General features: G+C 39.6%; 1 protein-coding gene across 1 annotated transcript in view; it reads right to left on the minus strand.

Moving 5' to 3' along the window:
* Positions 1-486: 486 nt before the first annotated feature.
* The window catches only part of MPPE1 (metallophosphoesterase 1), a 32,176-nt gene continuing 13,490 nt past the window's right edge, over positions 487-19,172 (minus strand). The window contains exons 2-10 of the mRNA XM_074146131.1: positions 8,899-9,283; positions 7,950-8,058; positions 7,547-7,650; positions 6,896-6,976; positions 4,930-5,038; positions 3,926-3,997; positions 3,692-3,814; positions 2,798-2,938; positions 487-1,379 (exon numbers count right to left, since the gene is read on the minus strand). Of these exons, the coding sequence (XP_074002232.1) occupies positions 1,197-1,379; positions 2,798-2,938; positions 3,692-3,814; positions 3,926-3,997; positions 4,930-5,038; positions 6,896-6,976; positions 7,547-7,650; positions 7,950-8,058; positions 8,899-9,173 (1,197 nt within the window). The 5' untranslated portion in view covers positions 9,174-9,283 and the 3' untranslated portion in view covers positions 487-1,196. The remainder of the gene's footprint in view (positions 1,380-2,797; positions 2,939-3,691; positions 3,815-3,925; positions 3,998-4,929; positions 5,039-6,895; positions 6,977-7,546; positions 7,651-7,949; positions 8,059-8,898; positions 9,284-19,172) is intronic.

A 19,172-nucleotide genomic window follows, 5' to 3' on the forward strand; every position in this document is an offset into this window, starting at 1 on the left:
TTTAAAAAGAAGCCCCAGCCCAGGAGTTCAGGTTAGAGCTCCCGGCCTCTGCAGGAATGGCAGCGGGAAAACGGGGCCTGGTGTGAAGTAGTCCCTCTGGGTTTTCTGGGGCGGGTGGGGAGAAGCTGTAGGTTTGTCGCATCCTCCCTCATGCACAGCAGGCGCAGACGCTGAGCTCCGGCTTTACACCCTCCGTGCTGCCTTCCGGGGGGGGGCCCGTGGCCCAGTTCCACCGGGGCCTCTCCACGGAAGAGCTCGTACGGTTCAAAACGTGACTCTCCAGGAGGTTAACAGAACTTGTGGGCCCCGCAGGAATCCAACCCCACAGGCGTTCCTATCCCTGTCTGTCCACAGAGTGAGGGCCGAGGCATAGGATAATGTTACTGCAGCTGTATTTGACCTTCCTTCTTGCAGAAGATCGGCAACCGGAGGGCCCCTCACCACACAGATCTCTGGGATGCAATAGGGCCCTCTTTTTTTTTTTTTAAGCTCATCATAGCACATCTTTCTAAAAATAGCAGCTTAAGGTGTCACCCTAATTATTTTTTTTAAGCAGGTTTCAAGTGCGTATCAGCAAACTGGATCCACAAGCTTCTTCCCGTTGTTGTCTGGTAGACGATAACCGCAAATAGTAGTCAGTTGATAATTTAATGTGTCGGGAACTGGAAGAGTTCTCGTCCCAAACCACAGTCCCTCACATATGACGTCCTAAAAAAGGTTACGGAAATCCGCATCTCTCAGTGCTGATGTATCTAGTTTCTGCCTGACCCTCACAAACAGAAGTATGACATTAGAAGGGCCACGCAGCAATAAAACAGAAAAACGTTTCCAGTTTGCAGGACTGAGCCTCCACCAGGGTAAGACACTAGCACAGAGAAGTGATGAGGCTATAGGATTTACATAATGTACAGTTACACTTTTAATATACATATTTGATACAAAAAAAAATTATAGCAGGAAAAGGACTCATTTGATTGTAGAATACAGTATTTTTGTACAGCATGAACCGTTCATTTCAGTTAATTATTTATCCTGTAGTAGTCATATCAGCTGTATAGGACTTCTATGGTATGTGTAAATGCAACCTGCCTTCAGACTAGCAATCAAATTAGGTCATTTGCTGGCATGAATATAGTCTGATGTTTGACTGTTCTCAGCTTTGGTATTTCAGTGACTGAATGCAGATGTCTGGCTCTTCATGCTGCTTTATGCTTACTGATTAAACGCTGAGCAAAATAAAATGGTGGAGTGAGAAGCTGAAAATGAGCTAGTATCAGGATTACAAGCAGAGCACCTGCTGCACAGTATATAGTAAAGACTCTGCTCTCATACGGAAGGAAGCATTTTTGGAGGGAGAAGTCAGTTGGTGTTATGCTGCCCTGGAAAAGAAATGAAGACTGTCACTTTGCTGTTACAGTGGGTTCTGAAGCAGGAGTAACACCACGGCTGTCGGATCTGTGATTCCCGAATTCTGTGTTGGGTGGCAGGGGTTGGGGCCAGTCTCCCAGTACCAGTGCCTTCTCCAGGGGGCTGAAGAGTCCGTACCTTGCAGTGCTGGGCACTAACTGGAATATTCACCAGGCCAACGTTAGCCCAGAGGCCAATCTTCCCTATGTTCCATCTAGCGTAAATAGAGAGCTGGGCTCCTCATCTGATCTGCCTTCAAGAGAAGCCTAACTTTAGCTGCTGTAAATCCACCTGGAAGGAGCCTTCCCTGGCTAAAGTTAGGTTTTGTGAATGTGCCCCTTCCTCCCCCCAAGCCCTCCTCCTACCCAGTACATGCTGCAAAAAACCCGTTGGCTAATCCAAATTCCGAACAACAAAAAGAACTTCATTGGGTTTTGGCTTGCCTTTGCAGTTCAAATTAAAAGTTTACAACGGACCGAGGCCGAGTTAAAACAGTAGCGAAGACGATGCAACGTTAATTAGCCAACCGCTTGTTTTGCAGTGAAGATGCACTGTGTGGCGTGTGCAGAGAGCAAGTGTAGTTTGAAGGCAGCTACTCTCAGGAATCCGGAATAAACAGAACTACTTTCGACAAGAAACATTAACCGTTGCATAAAATGAGTTTTAAAGTTTGGGGTTTATCTGTGTATTGAGCAGCCTAAACAACAGCAGGAAAAACACACGAAAGATTTCCCTCCCCCAAGTCACAGACTACTCCGTAAATAGATTGTAGGTTTTCCTTCTTCCTCCAAGTTTCTAGGAGCTCCGTTTTATTTTTGAACCGGGAAACTAATTGATTTACCTCTAAGGATATACTGAGCACTGGAACTGCCTGCGAGAGCATAACCAACACACTGTATAAAATGTGAATTGGAAAGGAGGAGGCAGACTATGGGCGCGTGACACACGTTTTCACTGTGTGAAGCGGTTAATGCACAAGTTTGAAAACCACCATCACCGTGCAAGAGTTGGAGGTGGATACGGTCTTGTTTTCATAGTTGGTAAATCAACCAAGCCAAACTAGTCTTTCTACTGTTCAGTGCACAATACTGATTATTTTTACAAGTCAATAGTTTACAATGCACCCTCTTTATAAGAAGATGTTAGATGCTTGTACCCAGATACTAATTAGATCTTTAACAGCATTGCTTTGTACCACACAGAACATGTGGCTCCCACAGATGTACTTTATAAAGTGGATGCAGTGTACTGAGTGGGTTGGGTGGGTAGGCAATTTTTTTTAAATTTTTTTTTTGTTTTTACAGGTAGAATCAGTTTTAAAATATAGCTGACTGCCATGTTGATTTATTTATGAAAGTTATCTGACAAAAATAAAAAAATTAAAACTTACCATGATGAAACTAGGATTGTTTCTATTCCTCCAACTGAACGACGGGACGCTGATTTCTGGAATTTTCCCCACGTGCACCACTTCACAAGCACTATGTGTATGCCCGCTGAGAATCAAACGGGGATGAAACCACCATATCAGCTAGAACACAGAATGGTAAACACAAAAGTTGAGTCATAACTAAAAAGGAATTGAGCTTAAGACTTCTAATATTCTGAAGCATTTTGTGTAAACTTCTGTTTTCCAGTAAGACGTGTTGATATTGTAGTATTAATCATGCCCATTTGGCCCTCATCCCAAACACTGGACTTTTTTGGCCATACAGATCAGAAGAACAAAGGCAATGGCATGCTGTTGACATCACAGATAGAAAAAAAAAAAACACCTTGGGTTTAGTAAAGCAATGCTGTTCTTGTTGAAGGGAGCATCTTGTACTGCCAATCTTGAGTGAAGACATTTTACGTAGAAGGAAACAAATACTGCCCGTTAGACTTTCTGGGAATATTTTCTTATTACTAATTCAGCAAAAGCAGTGCTTTCAAAGCGTTGGAAAATAGTGGCTTTCTACTAAGTTTGTCAATCGTCTATGCAGTACATAAAACACAAAATGCTAAATGGGAGGCGACAGCACTGCAGCAGACTTAAGAGCGCCAGGACTTAGGGCCTGTACCTGGGAAACGCAGCCGAATCAAGGCCATGATCGTGGTGATCCTCAGGGGAGCAGCTCTAACAAGTAGCCTCTCAGAGGCCTCATTAAAGCAGGAGCAGCTGTGGTCTGTTTGTCTCCGCTAACATCCTTACCAAAAGATTTTAAAATATATATATATCTCTATGTATCTCTACACTCATGTCCCCCTCCCACCCACCAACACTCAAGGTCCTGATACATCAAACCTTTTGTGATGCTTCTTGAGACAGCACATCATACTTTTCTTTAAATGGGATGTTCTTCTCCTCTGGAGGAGCAGAATCTTCTGCGCTGCATTCGGCATCGCTTTTCCGATAGAGAGGGTAATGCTGGGAGACATTCAAAGCAAGGATCAGTTGTTAATGATCCAGCCTTTCTGCAACAGTAATAAATACACTAAAAACGTGTCAACATGTTCCCTCGCCCCACCTCTGACACACCTGTAGAAGGATGGGTTCTGAACCTGGAAGCTTTTCCACATCGCTGCATCTTTTGTTGGAATGATTTGGTTTCTGTGAATAAAATCAATCCATACATATTGTCTTCACCTGTGTGTCCCATAGGGGTGGGGAAGAGCATTAAACAACAGCTATGTTTTATGGGGTTGGGGGGGTTTTATTGGTTTTGGTTTTTTTGAAAAAAAAAAAAAAAACGTATCAGCTCAGAGTACAGTGTTTAAATACTGTCCACTGTATATACTTTTAAGAGCCTCTACTGTGGATGGAAGGGGAAATTCCCCATTCTGTATATGCTTCTGTATATGGTTGCGCTCTTTCTGAATGTGGAAAGCAACAGCAGGATTTCACTGCACAAACAAGGCAAAAGAGATTTAGGGCAGCGCAAGAGGGACAGCAGTTATGAGTACAGCAATCTTTCCACTGGGAGCTGGTTTCCTGATTGACTGCCAGCCCAGTCAACCACGCTGCCTGCCCTGAGTCCAGTCGGCCTATGAAGAAGGGAACAGGAGCGAAGTACAAGAAGGAATTGGATTTGATGAAAAAAATACTACAATTAAAACATTACTAGGTTATCAAGACAAGGCTCCAGTACAATCAGAAAACAAAAAGAATAGGCTAGCTTAAAGGATATGAAACAGAGCAATACGCATAAATAAAAACGCAGGGATGATTATGTATCTTAAGTCAAAGGGAAGGTTACAGAACTTATGCCATTCCTTGGAACAGAGGAAATGACACCCCATTTGTTGGCAGCGCTTACAAGGAAGTTAACACCATTAACACAGGGCAACACAGTTAATAGTTAAGTAAAAAAGGTAAGAGACAAATGAGATGAAGAAAGATTTGCTAACAAGTTCCAATCTGAATCAGAAGCAGATTTTTTTTCAGGAGGGCCTTGGTTATATCTTAACTCTTGCTGTAGTAGCAGTATTCCCATTGCAGCAGCCGAGCTGCTGCCTCTAATCAGGTCTTTAATAAACTCTTACCTGCTGGGAGCAATTCAGTTTGTGAGAAAGCGCCACAAGCTTTGCCTCTGCAGTTCGGCAGAGAGCACAGCCATCCCCCTCCATGGCTACGCTGTTCACCAGGACAAAGCTGGAAAATACCAGGGAGAGGGGAAGGGATGTGGGAAAGACAGGAAAGCGTTTGCTGTTCATGCACATGTGCGGGATAAACTTTATTTTATAGAAGGCAAGTGTTCCAAAGCTGGACGCAGTTCAACAAAACAGCAACAAGTGACAGCGTCTGAAATCATGTGCCATAAATCCTCTTCTGAGTACCCGTACTGTAGCTGTTCCTCTGCCTGGTAGGCTGCTTTATCATCACTTGTTAATTAGGTTGCACAATGCACTACGCTATGCTTCATGTTTACACTTCAAGATTTATTTTTTTTTTATAATGGATACTTAAGCGGTATTCTAGTGGAATGCTAGAAACCCAGAAATCTGAATTCTGAGGGAAAGAACTTGCTTCTCTCCTCACACACATCTCAAACCTCAGAGACATCATTTTAGACATTTGATTTCTTCAGAACAACTGAAAAGCAAAACAGCGCTGCATTTGGCCGGCTGCCCTCAACAAACTTAGTTTCGTGCTCCGAGGTCTCTCACACAGAAAACTGTATTTTGTTTGTAATAGAAAAAGATTTCCCTGTAGACTTCAAATCAACTTTGAACTTCTGCCACAAGATTCGTACCTGTTTAGTCACTCATCCAGGACTGGAGATATAGTCCCTGTTCAATTCAGTATGTTTTACAGACATAAACGAGCCAAATGTCTCCAACTTAAGAGATACTGGTCAAAACCAAAAAAAATTTAATTCTCCTTTATCAAATTAAGCTCCTTTTATGCCACAGATTTGCTATAAAATAGTTTATCTGGGAACATTTCATTAATAATGCAGCTCATTTCACTCAATGAATACGATACTAGACACACAATCTGCAACTGCACGCAAGGGTTCTCCTGTGCTGTTTTATCAAAGGGGACATGGAGATATTCCTTAATAACTATTTTTTAAAACAGCCGAAATACATATCGGTAGGACCTGTGCGATAAACAATAGCATTATACTGGGCATTCATGAAGCTGATAGATCTTCGTAGACACGATACACCATTTCTAGACCCGTTATGAATATTTTGCTTAATTAAGGGACCCAGTGTAAACCTGTAGGTTTTGAATTTGACATTTGCATGAGTGATGATAACCTGACGGCACACGTGCCAAATGCAGAGTGGCAGTGGGTCTTCCCTTCAAATGCCGTTCCACCACCCCACTAGTGCTTTCCGTCATCGGGCTCCTGCGTGGTATCTAAAAGTCACCAAAGGGCGGGGGGCAGCCAACTGCAGCCACCGACACTCAACTCCGAGAGCAAGCCCTGTGACAGGGGCGGCTCTAAGCCAAAACCAGCTTGTGCCTTATTACCCCACCCTGTGGAAAAACAGTGGACAAGCAACTGCCGTGTCCCCAAATTCCTCAAACGAGAGTTAAGTTCTGCAGACTAAAGAAGTATTAAAATTAATCAAACTCTTAACTCGTAAGCATGCAGGGAGGTTGTTTGTGTTTCTTTACTGAATCCTATTCTTCCGTTATGTTTACAGCCAGGGGCCATTGACAGCAGCGAGGAAGTAAAAAGGCAAACCAGAGTATTTGATTCTGACTCCACAGTATTTTTCCATTTAAAAGGAAATAGCTGCAATTCACCCAGCTCAAAGTACAGCTTCCGCTCCGTATCAAACTACAGGTTTGTACAAAGTATTTGATGTTTAACATATCACAAGCTAGATACAAAGTTTTGTTTTTTTTTTTTTTAAAAAAGGCCCTAAATTATGCATTCCCACACTATTTCATTAGAAATTCCACTTCCAGTTCTCAGTTTTCATCACTCAGGTCTGCTAGCTCAGTAATCACTACTCTAAACATTGAAAAAAAAAAATTAAATATACTCACTTTATTCCTTTTCGGGTTATTAGCTTTCCTGAAGTAAAGTTGAAAACCTTTTCAAATCGATTTACCTTGTAAGTAGTCATTCTGTGTCACAGAGCAAAAATACACGGGAGGTAAGAAATTGGCACTGTAAATTATCTGACACAGCTGCTTTACAGTTTGTAGCCACTATCTACATCCCATACTCATTCAGCAAACTCATGGGGATGCTCTGACACCCACAGTGTACGCTGTCCCAGTCACACCAGTGTAAGCACAGCCACCCTACACAAGTACAGCAGAGAGAGGACACTTTCTTCTATGCTGAGATAATGGGAAAGGGAATGTGTTTAGACAAGAGGCCCAAGACAAGGAAAAGCCGCTTCAAGACTTCTCCGCCAATGCAGAAAGATCAGCTCTGAACAACTTCACATATGCTGAGAAGCGCAAAAATAGCCTGAAAACTATTCTAAAAATGTATTCTTGGGGTGCACTGTGCACAGATGGATACCTTGCAAGATCTTGCTCTAAATTACAATCCCTTCTAATTTGGTTATGATGAAAAACTTTCTGCATAAACACGCAAGAGGTCACTCAGACCCCAAACCAGTTACTGTGTGCATGCCAACGTTTCATTCTTGGCGCTTGCGTACTCCTTCCACTGACAAGACTTACTCGTAATGAAATCCAATGTCATGATTCCCAACAATAACCACCAGCTCAGTAGAAACTGGACACTTAAACATTTTCCGAAACCTCCTGACATCATCCTCCCAAGCCTGCGTGAAAAAACAAATGGAGAAATTAATGCTGTTCCACATTATCAAAGGGGACCACTAGTATATAATACAGCAGTACACGCTCAATTAGATGTTTACCCTTTATAAATCTTGTAAGAGGGGTGAAAAGTGCCAAGATACTACCAAAAATGAAGGAGAATCACACCTAAAGCACTAGAAACTTCTACCAGTAGTAATATAAAACAAAGCCTTGCGTACCTAGTCTGCTTTCTTCTGCCATCCATTTCCTTCAAGAACTCCTCATTTTTTTTGAAATAAGAGAGCTGCTGATGTCATACCTGAGGTAAGCTCCATTTTCCTTCATCAAAGACATCCCCCAGAATAAAAACAATATCTGGCTGCAGTAACCATAAGGCAGTTTGGAAAGATCTCTCCATTTGCCATTCCCTGAAAGGAAAACATATATCCAGTCATTGCTGCCTCACTTCTGGATCCTCAACTCCAAGTACACAAACACAGCCTGGCAGGAACAGGAAGATGGCTCCAACACACTGAAAGCGCTAACATGAAATTCAAATTAAATACTCAGAAATCAGATTTAAGTACAGTAGGTGCATCTTACCTGGTGGGTAATTCCACCACAACACAATCATGACCAACTCATGCAAGAAGCAATACCAATTTGTTTATTTTCATTCATTACAATTCCATTAAACGGCAATTAATTAGAACAGTGAATTATTGCACATTTTACTATACTATCGTTTCTTCACCAAAAGTCTATAACGTACTTTCTTTCAGCGTTCTGCTTTTCTTTTGGACTAGCAGAAACAACGTGGCTTTGTGCAGTAGCCACAGGACTGGATTAGCTTTGTTTTTACGTGTGATCTTCCTGCTGATTCTTCTACAGAGACAAACTTCTACCGGCTTCCTTACCTCTGCAATGAAAGGTATTAACTATTGGGACATCCAAGTTAACTGGCTCATTTTTAAGGCATCCTGTAAAACAGTTACACGCTGGAAAAGACTATCTAATCCATCTAAAATGTTCAGGCATCTGCACCCACATATTAACTGAGCGTTCAAGACTGCACTGCCTCACTAAGTCCCACTTGTTAACCTTTCACCACCGGTTCACTATCCAGGGCAGAGCCAGACAGGCAAGTCAGAGGCAGCACGCACGCTTCTTACAAGTACTACAACATTGGTTTTAAACATCCATCCCATTAGCTACTATTAAAAACTCTAAAACCAGGACAGAGATTATTCGAATAAATTAATTATTACCTTCTTAGCTTATCCAGCCAATGTCCTTTGATTTGACCAAGCAGGTGAGTATCAGCTAAAATCATGGCCTTCAGGACTGAAGTTGAAGTCTCTTTTTTACCCATGTGAGCTCCACCTTTCACTTCTGGCCATTGACATTGAAAAATTACCACATAATAAATTAAAAATTCACAAAATATTAACACTGAGATGACAAAGCACATGAGTTTCAGCAGGAAACAGAGCCTCTTCTTCAAAGGAAGACTCTTCACAGTGGTTGAGCTAGAGCTCCGCATTGCAGTACCAGCGTAAGACTCCTTCCCAATGGCTCAGTTGTCCTCTCTCAGGTGAAAGCAGCAGGGGCTAACCAAAGGACCACACTGGGCTTCGTATCAGTGCAAAAACCCTGTGGAGAAGATACAAAATAAAATATCCATTAAACCAGCATTCCCCGTGAAAAGCTACCATGTAAGGCCTACAGTGTTAGCTTCTTGTCACCCTCTGAAAAACCTTCTGAAAGGTTTGGAAACGTACTTGACCTAAAAAGCAAAGTTGGCCTTTTCCTTCGGATACACTCATACAACCCACACAGACGGCCACGCTGCTGAGACTAGAACGGCCCTCTCTCCTACCAGGACCAAGGCAACTAGTTTAAAGCCAGTCGGGATCTTGCTGCATGATCCTTTTTTTTTTTTTTTAAACTATACAGTGAAAACACTGTGAGTAGGGGTCAAAGATACATAAAGACACAGCTCAGCTTGAGCAGCAGCCAAAAAAAAAAATAATAGGAATAGAAGGGAATTCCATTAGGATCCATATCATCCTGTCATCCTGGCTGCCACAATGCCACGTGCAACCACTTTCTGGCACAAGTCACATAACATGACTACACCAAATCAGTGTAATTACCACCTTAAATATGGCTTATTGTAATAACCTCCAAGTACCAAAAGCAATTTGCTATCCTAAAACAAGTTTACCAGAGCTTTCCAGGAACACAGGCACAGATACATGACTAGGGAGCCAACGCTGCTTCATGTCTAAGAAGGGGAAACCAAGAAACATCTAAGCCTCGGAAAGAGAAACTGTGCTACAGCTGAACAGAAATGTTGGGAAATGAGCCTAAACTGGTAAGCTTACTCTATTTACTGATTTCTTCCACCTTAGACAGTTTGTAACCAAAACAGGGAACTTGCCCCTTTTGAAACTACAATTTTATTTTATGCGATTTTGAAAGCTAATACAAAACAACTGCCTTCGCTCTGATAAGCCACAATTGTAACAGGGCTCAATGATTGTTCACTTGTTTACAGGCATTTAACAGAAATTCATTATTCCTGGTATAAAGAGGAAACACCTGCACTTTCCCAGTTCTGTTACTTCTACTGTCCCTGGCACTTCTCCAGCGTAAGTGCCCACAAGAAACCAGTTTCCCAGTTGAAAGGACAGAGCTGCCAGCCTTTCAAGTAAAATCACTCAGGTTCCAAACGCAACCTCTCAGGGTTTCTGGCTGAAGAGCAACGCACATCTGAAAGACCCACTTTCTAAAGGTAAACAGTGTAGCACAGTCACAGTAAACTGGGACTCCAGGAGAGTTATAAAGATGTTACTTCACACGCTCACCAACAAACGTCTAAAGAAATCCACAAAGAAAAGCCTTGTCCCTGCCCAGGAACAGGATTGCAACTTTGCTTCCTACAGTAGCAAAATTCTAACACAGATCCAGGATGTTAGCAATTAGAGAACACAGTACTCGGACAGTGATTAGCAGCCACTGGTCACATGCACTGACTAAATCTGATTAGAACTGTGAATACTAATACTTTTGTACTTTAGACCCTAAGTATTAGGAACATTAGGACAAAACTACAGAACCACATAAAATTAGTGGATCTTTTCTAAAATCTTGGTCTCAGTTACATTCAAAGCAGAGAACAAATTGCTTCACTGCCCTATGCCCTAGCCCATTTGATTGATGTCTCATGGAAATCAATAACTGACATGTGATTACTATCTTATTTTTCCAATCAAAACCTCTATTTGATAATAAGAGTGGCTATTAAGCCACTTATTTTCACAGAATCACAGAATCACAGAATCACAGAATCTTAGTGGTTGGAAGGGACCTTTGAGATCATCGAGTCCAACCACATTAAAAAAAAAAAAAACAAACAAAACACAAAAACACACAAACAAACAAAAAAACACAACACAAAACCAAACAAACAACAACACCCCCCCCAAAAAAAAAAAAAAAAAAAAGCAAGCAGCATCCATCAACTAAACCCCACACACAACACCCCACCACAAACCAAAGCTTCCCTTCAAACACGAGCTTCCCTTTTCACCACTACAGAATAGCCAGTCAAGACAAAGAACCATTAGTTTGCATCACGCAACATTTCTAATATGCATTATTTAATGCTGTCATGACTAACACTTAATTGCAAGCAATTCAGTTCTATCTAAACTTAGTTTAGTAGGAGAAAGCCACTGGCCAGACGTCACGATTTCACAAGAAGGAGGAACTACACAAAAAGGCTGATTAATTTGTTTAATATTAACCTCATCTGCACCGTAACTAGCAATAAAAATCAACATGATCTTGTTTGTACATCTCACAACAAGGCAAGATTAAAGCAGAAATGTCTGTCCAACAGACACAGCAACAAGGACACAAGACAATTAAATTCTGAAGTGTAAGCACACAAATTCATACGGCCTCGTCCTGCACAAACTGCACCTACCCCAGAATCTGCAAGTAGACTTGGTAGTCCTAGATAGTCTCCTCTTCCAACAAAAATAGTACCAATTTGAACAGAAAATGCCAGTAAGTTGTTTAACTTGCATTAGGCACGTCAAAAAATAATATAAAACCAAATAACTCTACGACTCTTCTTACTCACAACCTACACAAAGCTCAAAACAAATAAAACCTGTCATTTTGCTATCAATATCTATGCATTCTCTAGAAGCTTTTCATTACATTATTTTTCACACATCAAATTTCTTCGGAAGCTGTCCAAACAGCTACAGAGCTGCAGCAAAAGAGTCAGTGTTACAGATCAGGGGAAAAAAAAAAATTAAAAAAAAAAATCAGATCTTCAGAAGTAAAATAATCCCATCAAATGTAAAAAAAAAAAAAAAAAAAAAAAACAAAAAACCCAAACCTGCAATTAGTACAAAAGAAAAATATCTTCAAGGCAAAACTGCCATTTTCAAAAGTCACAAGCAGTAACTTACACAATCAAAGCCACAAATAAGGCCGGTCATTTCTGCACAGATCCCCTGTCCCGGCGTTTCTGCTGCTGGCTGTTACTATTTTGGGAGTTGTGCCACAGATGTGGAAGATGCCAGAGGTCTCCCATCTGCAGCCTACGTTTCCAGCTTTCCTGATAGCGAAAGGAAAAAAGAAAAGAGGAAAGAAAAAAAAAAAAATCACAGAAAGCGAGTGATGCAGAATGAGCTGAAAGACAACTCCTGCTACTGGCTGACAGAAACCCCTGCCTACCTCCCTCTGCCACCTGCCAGCCCCTGCCTGCTCAGGACTGCGGCTGCACATCTCCCCACACCGAGTCAAAGCAGTTTATCCGGAAACAGGGCACACACAGTAGTAATCCGAACCTCACATACGGGGACCCAAGGACTGGAGACCCACGCAAAAGCGAGCAATCCTCTCACACACGTGATGCAAAGGTCAAAAATAACGCTGTCAGGCTGCACAGGCGCTGCAAGATGGAGCTGTGGTTCAACACACCGCTGTACAATGCATTGTACAATGCTCCTCCCTGCAAGGCTGATAACATTAAGATTAGACTAGGACCTGATTTCTTACTAGAGGTTGAGGATCTCAGTTACAAGAAAAGACTGGAAGATTTCTCACTGTTTCTCATTCAAAATAGACGGAAGTGGCCTGGTGCAAAACTGATTTTTAAAAGCTCATCATAAAGGTCAGATCAGTATTTTCACCATATCAATTATTTTCAATTGTTTGGGCAGAGAACATACTCTATAACGGAAAACTCTGATCTTCAGTAGCTGGCAAACAGCAAAATTCTGCAAGTCATGACAATTTTATATTCAGTCAACGTATACATTCTTTATGAAGGGAAAAAATAACCTTGAACTTTTCCTCACCTTCATGTTCTAAGAACCATTCCACACAACACTTAAAAATCAGCCCATGGACAAGGACAATTACCAATTCATTTAATAACGTCACCAAAGTTTAAGCACGCTACAAGTATAAATTTATACCATAAAACTGTGGAAAAAGAAATGCTTAAGTGACTAGCACTCAAAAAAAGCCTTCCTTCTCCAGCACTAATGTTTGTTTTGCTTACTAACAAATATTAGATACATTTTTGCACTTAAAATATTTCCATCATGCATGCTATTCTTCCTATTTTCATCCGTCAAGTTTGCTGGCAACACAAGCTTGCATCACTCCTCTTCTCTTTCCCTTTTCCAACTCCGTTCAGAACATTATCCAGCTTTAATTTACAAGTGAGCCAAGAATGAAACAAGGGAAACCTGATGCAGTTGTCTATGTACTTCTGGAGCTTTACCCTCCCTCTTACTTAGAGAACACCCCATATGCTTTGAGGCCAACTTATTTATTAATTTACAACTACATAAAACTGTCCTAATAAAACAACAAAAAAAAAAAATTAGGACAAGAGTCCTAATCCTAGTTCTAATGAGCGTGCAAGTGTTTTTATTAAGGTTATAAATAAACTTAGTATTTCTAACCTTGTGATAAACTCAATTCTCCCATCATAATATCACAAAGGTACAGATTTACAACTTTCAGATATAGTTCTAACAGTTTAACAACTATGTTAAACTTTTGTGAAATTTAGTTACAAACAAGCCAGTTCAAATCTCACAAGGGTTCCCTTCTGCAAGGTACACTTACAACTGGGAGCTGTCTCTTATCAGTCTAAGCGCTCTCTCTCTCTCTCTGAAGCAACATGACATTTCCACCTTGTGAAACGTGACTCTGAACTCCAGTTTCCTTTCAGCACTTCCAATACCAGAGCTCTTCAAATACCTTGTTCTTCAATCAAATAAGAGCTTCTGTCAAATTCTGGTTTTGATTCTGCAAGACAACTCTCTGACATACCCTTCTGAATACACTCTTTCCAGTTCTAAACCCCAAACCCTTCCTTCATCCACAAATTTTAACCTGTTATTGTGATTAAAGAAAAACTCTCCAAGCAGGGATTTAGCATTTTTCTTTTTAAGAAATCCCTTTGTAATAATTCAACGATAGAATTAATTTCTGCCTGCACTGGCACATCCTTAGGGCTGAAATTCATAAAGACTGCCAAATCTACACATCTACTTTGATTTTATATACTTTACAGAAAAGGATAAATTGAGAAATTCTTCAAATTAAAATACAAAGATTTTATCACATTCCCATAAACACCCACAACCACTCCTGTAATGAAGGGAGTTTACAAGTGTGAAAGAGAGAAGTTTTGAAACTTGGCTGAAGTTATACAGACCACTGTTTATTTAAAAAAAAAAAAACCATATAAACAAAAATCAAAGGCACAAAATACAAAAGCATTTCAGAGCAGCTTGTCATATTGAGATCCATAATATTATCAAAATGCGGTACTATAGAAGTCATGTTGTAGTAAACGTTGTAGTAAGTACCAAAAAAAATTATGTAGAAAATCTACTTGCTGTTAATCAGTAGTTACAAATGTGATGTAAAAGGAAGTCCATACATTACACTTATTTGTTTCAAGCACTTTTCATACTGATTATTCAGTTTCACGGATTCTTGTACAGCACGCTTTAGATCTTCTACCTCTTCAAAAAAATCCTAGGAAAACCCAAAAATATTCACCTTTGAGTTTCTTTCAAAGACATTCTCGGTAAGAGCTAGTCAGCATTTCAGTTGTTTCCAAGTTCAAAGACATTTTATTTTTATTAATGTATGGCTGAGTTATGCAAACACAGCTATCAAGATACAGCAATCAACTACAACTATTGGTAATAATTTAAAACTTTGCCCTGAACACACAATGCAAGCAGAATTCAAGATATGTTAGAGCCTGAAATACAGACTAATAACAGGAAAGATCAATGAAGTGAAGAAATAAACGTTGGTTTAGCAGAAAGCTACAAAATGACAGTCCAAAACGACAAGGGAATAATGTCAAACTCATCTGTGCAACACCACAGCTGTAGGTGCTGAAGTCAGCCAGCAGCAGATAACACACCAGTAACTCTGAAGATCTGAAAGTTGCAAGATTATAAAAAACAGACAACAAGCAAGGAGAAAGATGAGGAGACTAAACTAAGGAGGAGGATGTTAGCATTTGAAGAAGACAATACTAAAGAGTTTAAGATGGAAAAATGGATACCATATTTAGTCCTAGAAAGATATGAAATATTTTTAAATTTAACTGCTTTGTAAATTGCTAGTATCCATTTAGAACTTTGAGTACAACTACTTTTTTAATGAATGTCCTATTTCAGAATAAGAACTATTATTTATGACTCCGCTATGTTAAAAAGTTTGATTGTCATATTCCAAAGGGCAAGACTTATTATGCATTAAACTTGACAGAGCCTAAAATGGCTAACGCTATCCAGCAGGCTCAACTGGGAATGAAAAAAAGCAATATGTAAGGCTACACAGAACATAAAGAGACAGTCCAATAAGAAAGCCAGAAAAAGCAAGTCCTGTAAAACTTATTTAACATCAGCCTATGTGGTTTCACTTTTCATATTGATCCTTTCATAATTATGCTATCCCAGAATGCATAACTTAGCAAGTAGTTCTAGCTATCCCTAATTCAACTAGGAGATAAATTCAGCTTCATAGAAACAAACTTGATTTATTAAAAATATCAATGGCCCATAGCTTAAATGGAACTATGTTTTGTTCAGCTCCTGCAACTCAATTGCTATTGAGCAATTCTGATCCTTTGTAAGTTAAGGCGGAAGTTGTTGGGAAATGCAAGGACAGCAAGCAGAGTGCAATCACCCAAGACTTAATTTCACCATCCTTGGAAAGTCCTGTCTACTAGAGTAATGCTGTATCTATTTATATCCAGCTACATTTGATATATTATCCTGCCTATTCTTCTGACTTTTTAAAATTAATAGCTACATACAACTCAAATAACGTACAGTGACTTTAAACTACCTAAAAAAAGGTCACTGATAAAAAGCCAGAACCTCAGATTTACATATTTCTCTTCTGAAAGATGAAACTTTCAGCCACAAGTTGTCCCTAACTCCCAAATGTGGGGATCGAGAACTCACCCTGCCTCAATGTTCTACAAGTTGCACATCTAATAAACTATCACCATGTCTTACCACTACACCTGTAATGGAAGCTGGCATAATATTATTTACCTTGGGAGAAAGGATTGCAAGACAAGAAAACAGAGTCTTAAACCAAAAATCTAACACAAGACATGAAGAACAAGCAAAAAACAATTTAAACAAGCTGTTTGCTGAAAATAAAATCTTAAATCAGTATAATAAACTGCCTTCTATAGCTAGATAAGAACTCATCTTCTCACATAATTTCAAGAATTTCCAAATTTTCACACTTTCACTTTCTACACCTTCAAAGCCCTCCCCTCTGCCCTCCCTAAGCTCAGAGTTCTGCCAGAGGCATAGTTTTGATACATTTAAGTTCAAGAGAAACTAGCTTTCCTCTCACTGATATCACGAAGCAATAGAAGTGATCATCAAATAAAAAATATTTTTATTATCCCTGCAAATGTCTGTTGGAAGGAACTAAGACTGTTACCAGGAGAAATTTTAATGTTGTAACTGCAGCAAATAATCTCTCATGAAGGAATCTAAATTGCCTAAACAAAAAAAAAATCCAGAAGAAAATCCATAGCTGTTTAAAAAAAAAAAATAAAATTGCGTTATTATTCTTCCTTAGCCAAGCAACATTAATGTTTCAAGGAGTCATTCATTTCTACTTCTTTCTCAGAATGCTGTAAATTGATTTTTTTTTAATGTATTTTGCTTGATAACACATGTACAGCCTAAAAATAAGTTTCAGTTCAGGCAGAAAAGTTAGTTTTTCAAAAAATCACCTATTCTTAAACTTGCCCTAAAATAAATTACCTTATCTAATCCGGCTAATTCATTTTTTAGTGCTTTCTTTTCTGTAGACAACTTTTCATTTTCTTTCTTCAGCTTTTTAATCTCCTTCAACAATAGCTCTATATTCAAATAAAAAAATATAGACATCAACCATTACAGTCAACCTCCCCCTCACATGAATCATATTACAGCTAAAGAGCTGCCCACGTTTTGTGATATTAGAAAATTATGGTTCAGTTTTTTAAAGTACCTTTCTCATAAAGTGATTTATTCTTAAGAATGGGCCCAAGCACACTCCCAGGTACTACGCAAGGTAACAGGATCTGCCATGTTCTTAGACTGTGGAATTATTTTACCTTAAAATTCACAAAACATGCATCACATGCCTTGATTGCCTTTTTCTGACTTACAAGAGGTTCACATTAGCCCTTGCTGACAACACGCTTCCTGGAAATTATGCCTACATCATATGACCTCTGCAATCTCTTCTTTTATGCTTTGAAGTGAAACAGGATTGCACCTTAACTTGTGGATTTACTTATAAGGAAGAACGTGCTCAAACCAGTATTGTCTGGATTTGTCCCATATTTTAAGGCTAAAACCAGGTTCTTTAGTGTATCAGTGTCTGAAAAGCAAAGAATGAAGCAGCAAAAGTTATCACTAAGAGATCTGCATAGATACAGCTTACTGGAATAAATAATAAAGAGTACTAAATCCAGCCATGCACTCCCACCCATGATTACACCAACAGACCAATTTCAGAAAAAGAGAAAAGCAGCAAACGCTTATTTTTAGCCACAAACAAACGCAGGGCTGGATCCACAGATAGGACATTGATTATGAGATGCCATTTTTACATAACAGGTTTTCAAAAATGAAAAACACTTTAGACACCGCTGGTTGAAGTAGAAGAAATAACATGGAGCATGCCTTTGGATCAGAAATTAAACGCATCCTCGGTGATGGGCATACTGGAAGGAACATCATCAGGATCAACCATACCATTACCTAAATATTCACTGCAACAGGTTTCCTTCTTTTTAGACACATTCCTGCAAGATGTTACTTCTCCCTCCAGGGCTCGACTTCTTTTTCCAAAAGCAGCACTAGTTTTCCAGGAAACCTTTTTAGATTCCAATTGCTCAATTCTCTGCCTCTGTTCTCGAAGATTATGCTCTAGCTCATGAATTTTAATCTGTCAAGAAACTAATTTTTTTTAAAATGCATAGAACAAACACAGTTCAACTAAATACAACTGGAAACATATCCTGAATGCAAACCTAAAGCTTTCAATCGGTGACTTAAAACTACACTCATCCAAAGTGTCTGAAAGGAGAAAAAAAATACAGCAAGTGAAGTTTTGCGTACATTAAATGTGTTTTTTAAAAAGTCTGTTACTGAGCACATGCTCGCAAGACAGTATAAATGTACATGCACAAAGACACTAAAGCTTTCTGCACAATAAAGCATACTTTTATGGCAGCAACTGCCAACTTCTAAGAAAAAGTACATACAATCCAAATCATAATGAATAGTAATTTACAAACAGACGAAGCACATATTCCAGACTGCTAGGAGAAGACTAATTAGACTGGTAAGCTGTAATGCTTGATCAATACATAAAGAGACCACACCCAGTTGTAGCTTCTTGAACCAGTCCTGGCCACACAACCCTACCTTCACTCCAGTTACAACGCTACTCTCTTTGCACAGCAAACCAACAGGTCTCGCTACCCGACAGAAGACTATTGGCCTTCGTTTGGTTAGCTTACTGCTGCATTTCTGAAATAAATCAGCTCATGACACATACAGAAAAATACCAGGGCTGGTGCAAGAGAGGCTGGAAGGAGGGGTAGTTAAGTGAGTAAAGAAAAAAGCAAGGAAAGGGGAGACAGATTTCAGTCACAGACATACCAGTGACTGAGTTCACTTTCAAAGGGAACTATAGACTACTTGCCATTATCTCAATGGCATGGGAAACAAAAACGAATATAGAAAGAAAAACATAGTCTCATTTTACAAATGTAAGAATTACTTTTCAGTCTCCCTAAAAGCTTATGTTTGGCTATCTGATACCATGTCCTACAAATTCTACTTACAGTGAGATTTTTTATTTCTTCACTTTGCTCCTGGTTTGTTTTGATTTCTTTAACATAACGTTTCTGTAGCTCATTATACATCTGAAGTAGTCTAAAACAGAG

This window comes from Numenius arquata, chromosome 4, assembly GCF_964106895.1.
Source record: "Numenius arquata chromosome 4, bNumArq3.hap1.1, whole genome shotgun sequence".
NCBI lineage: Eukaryota > Metazoa > Chordata > Aves > Charadriiformes > Scolopacidae > Numenius > Numenius arquata.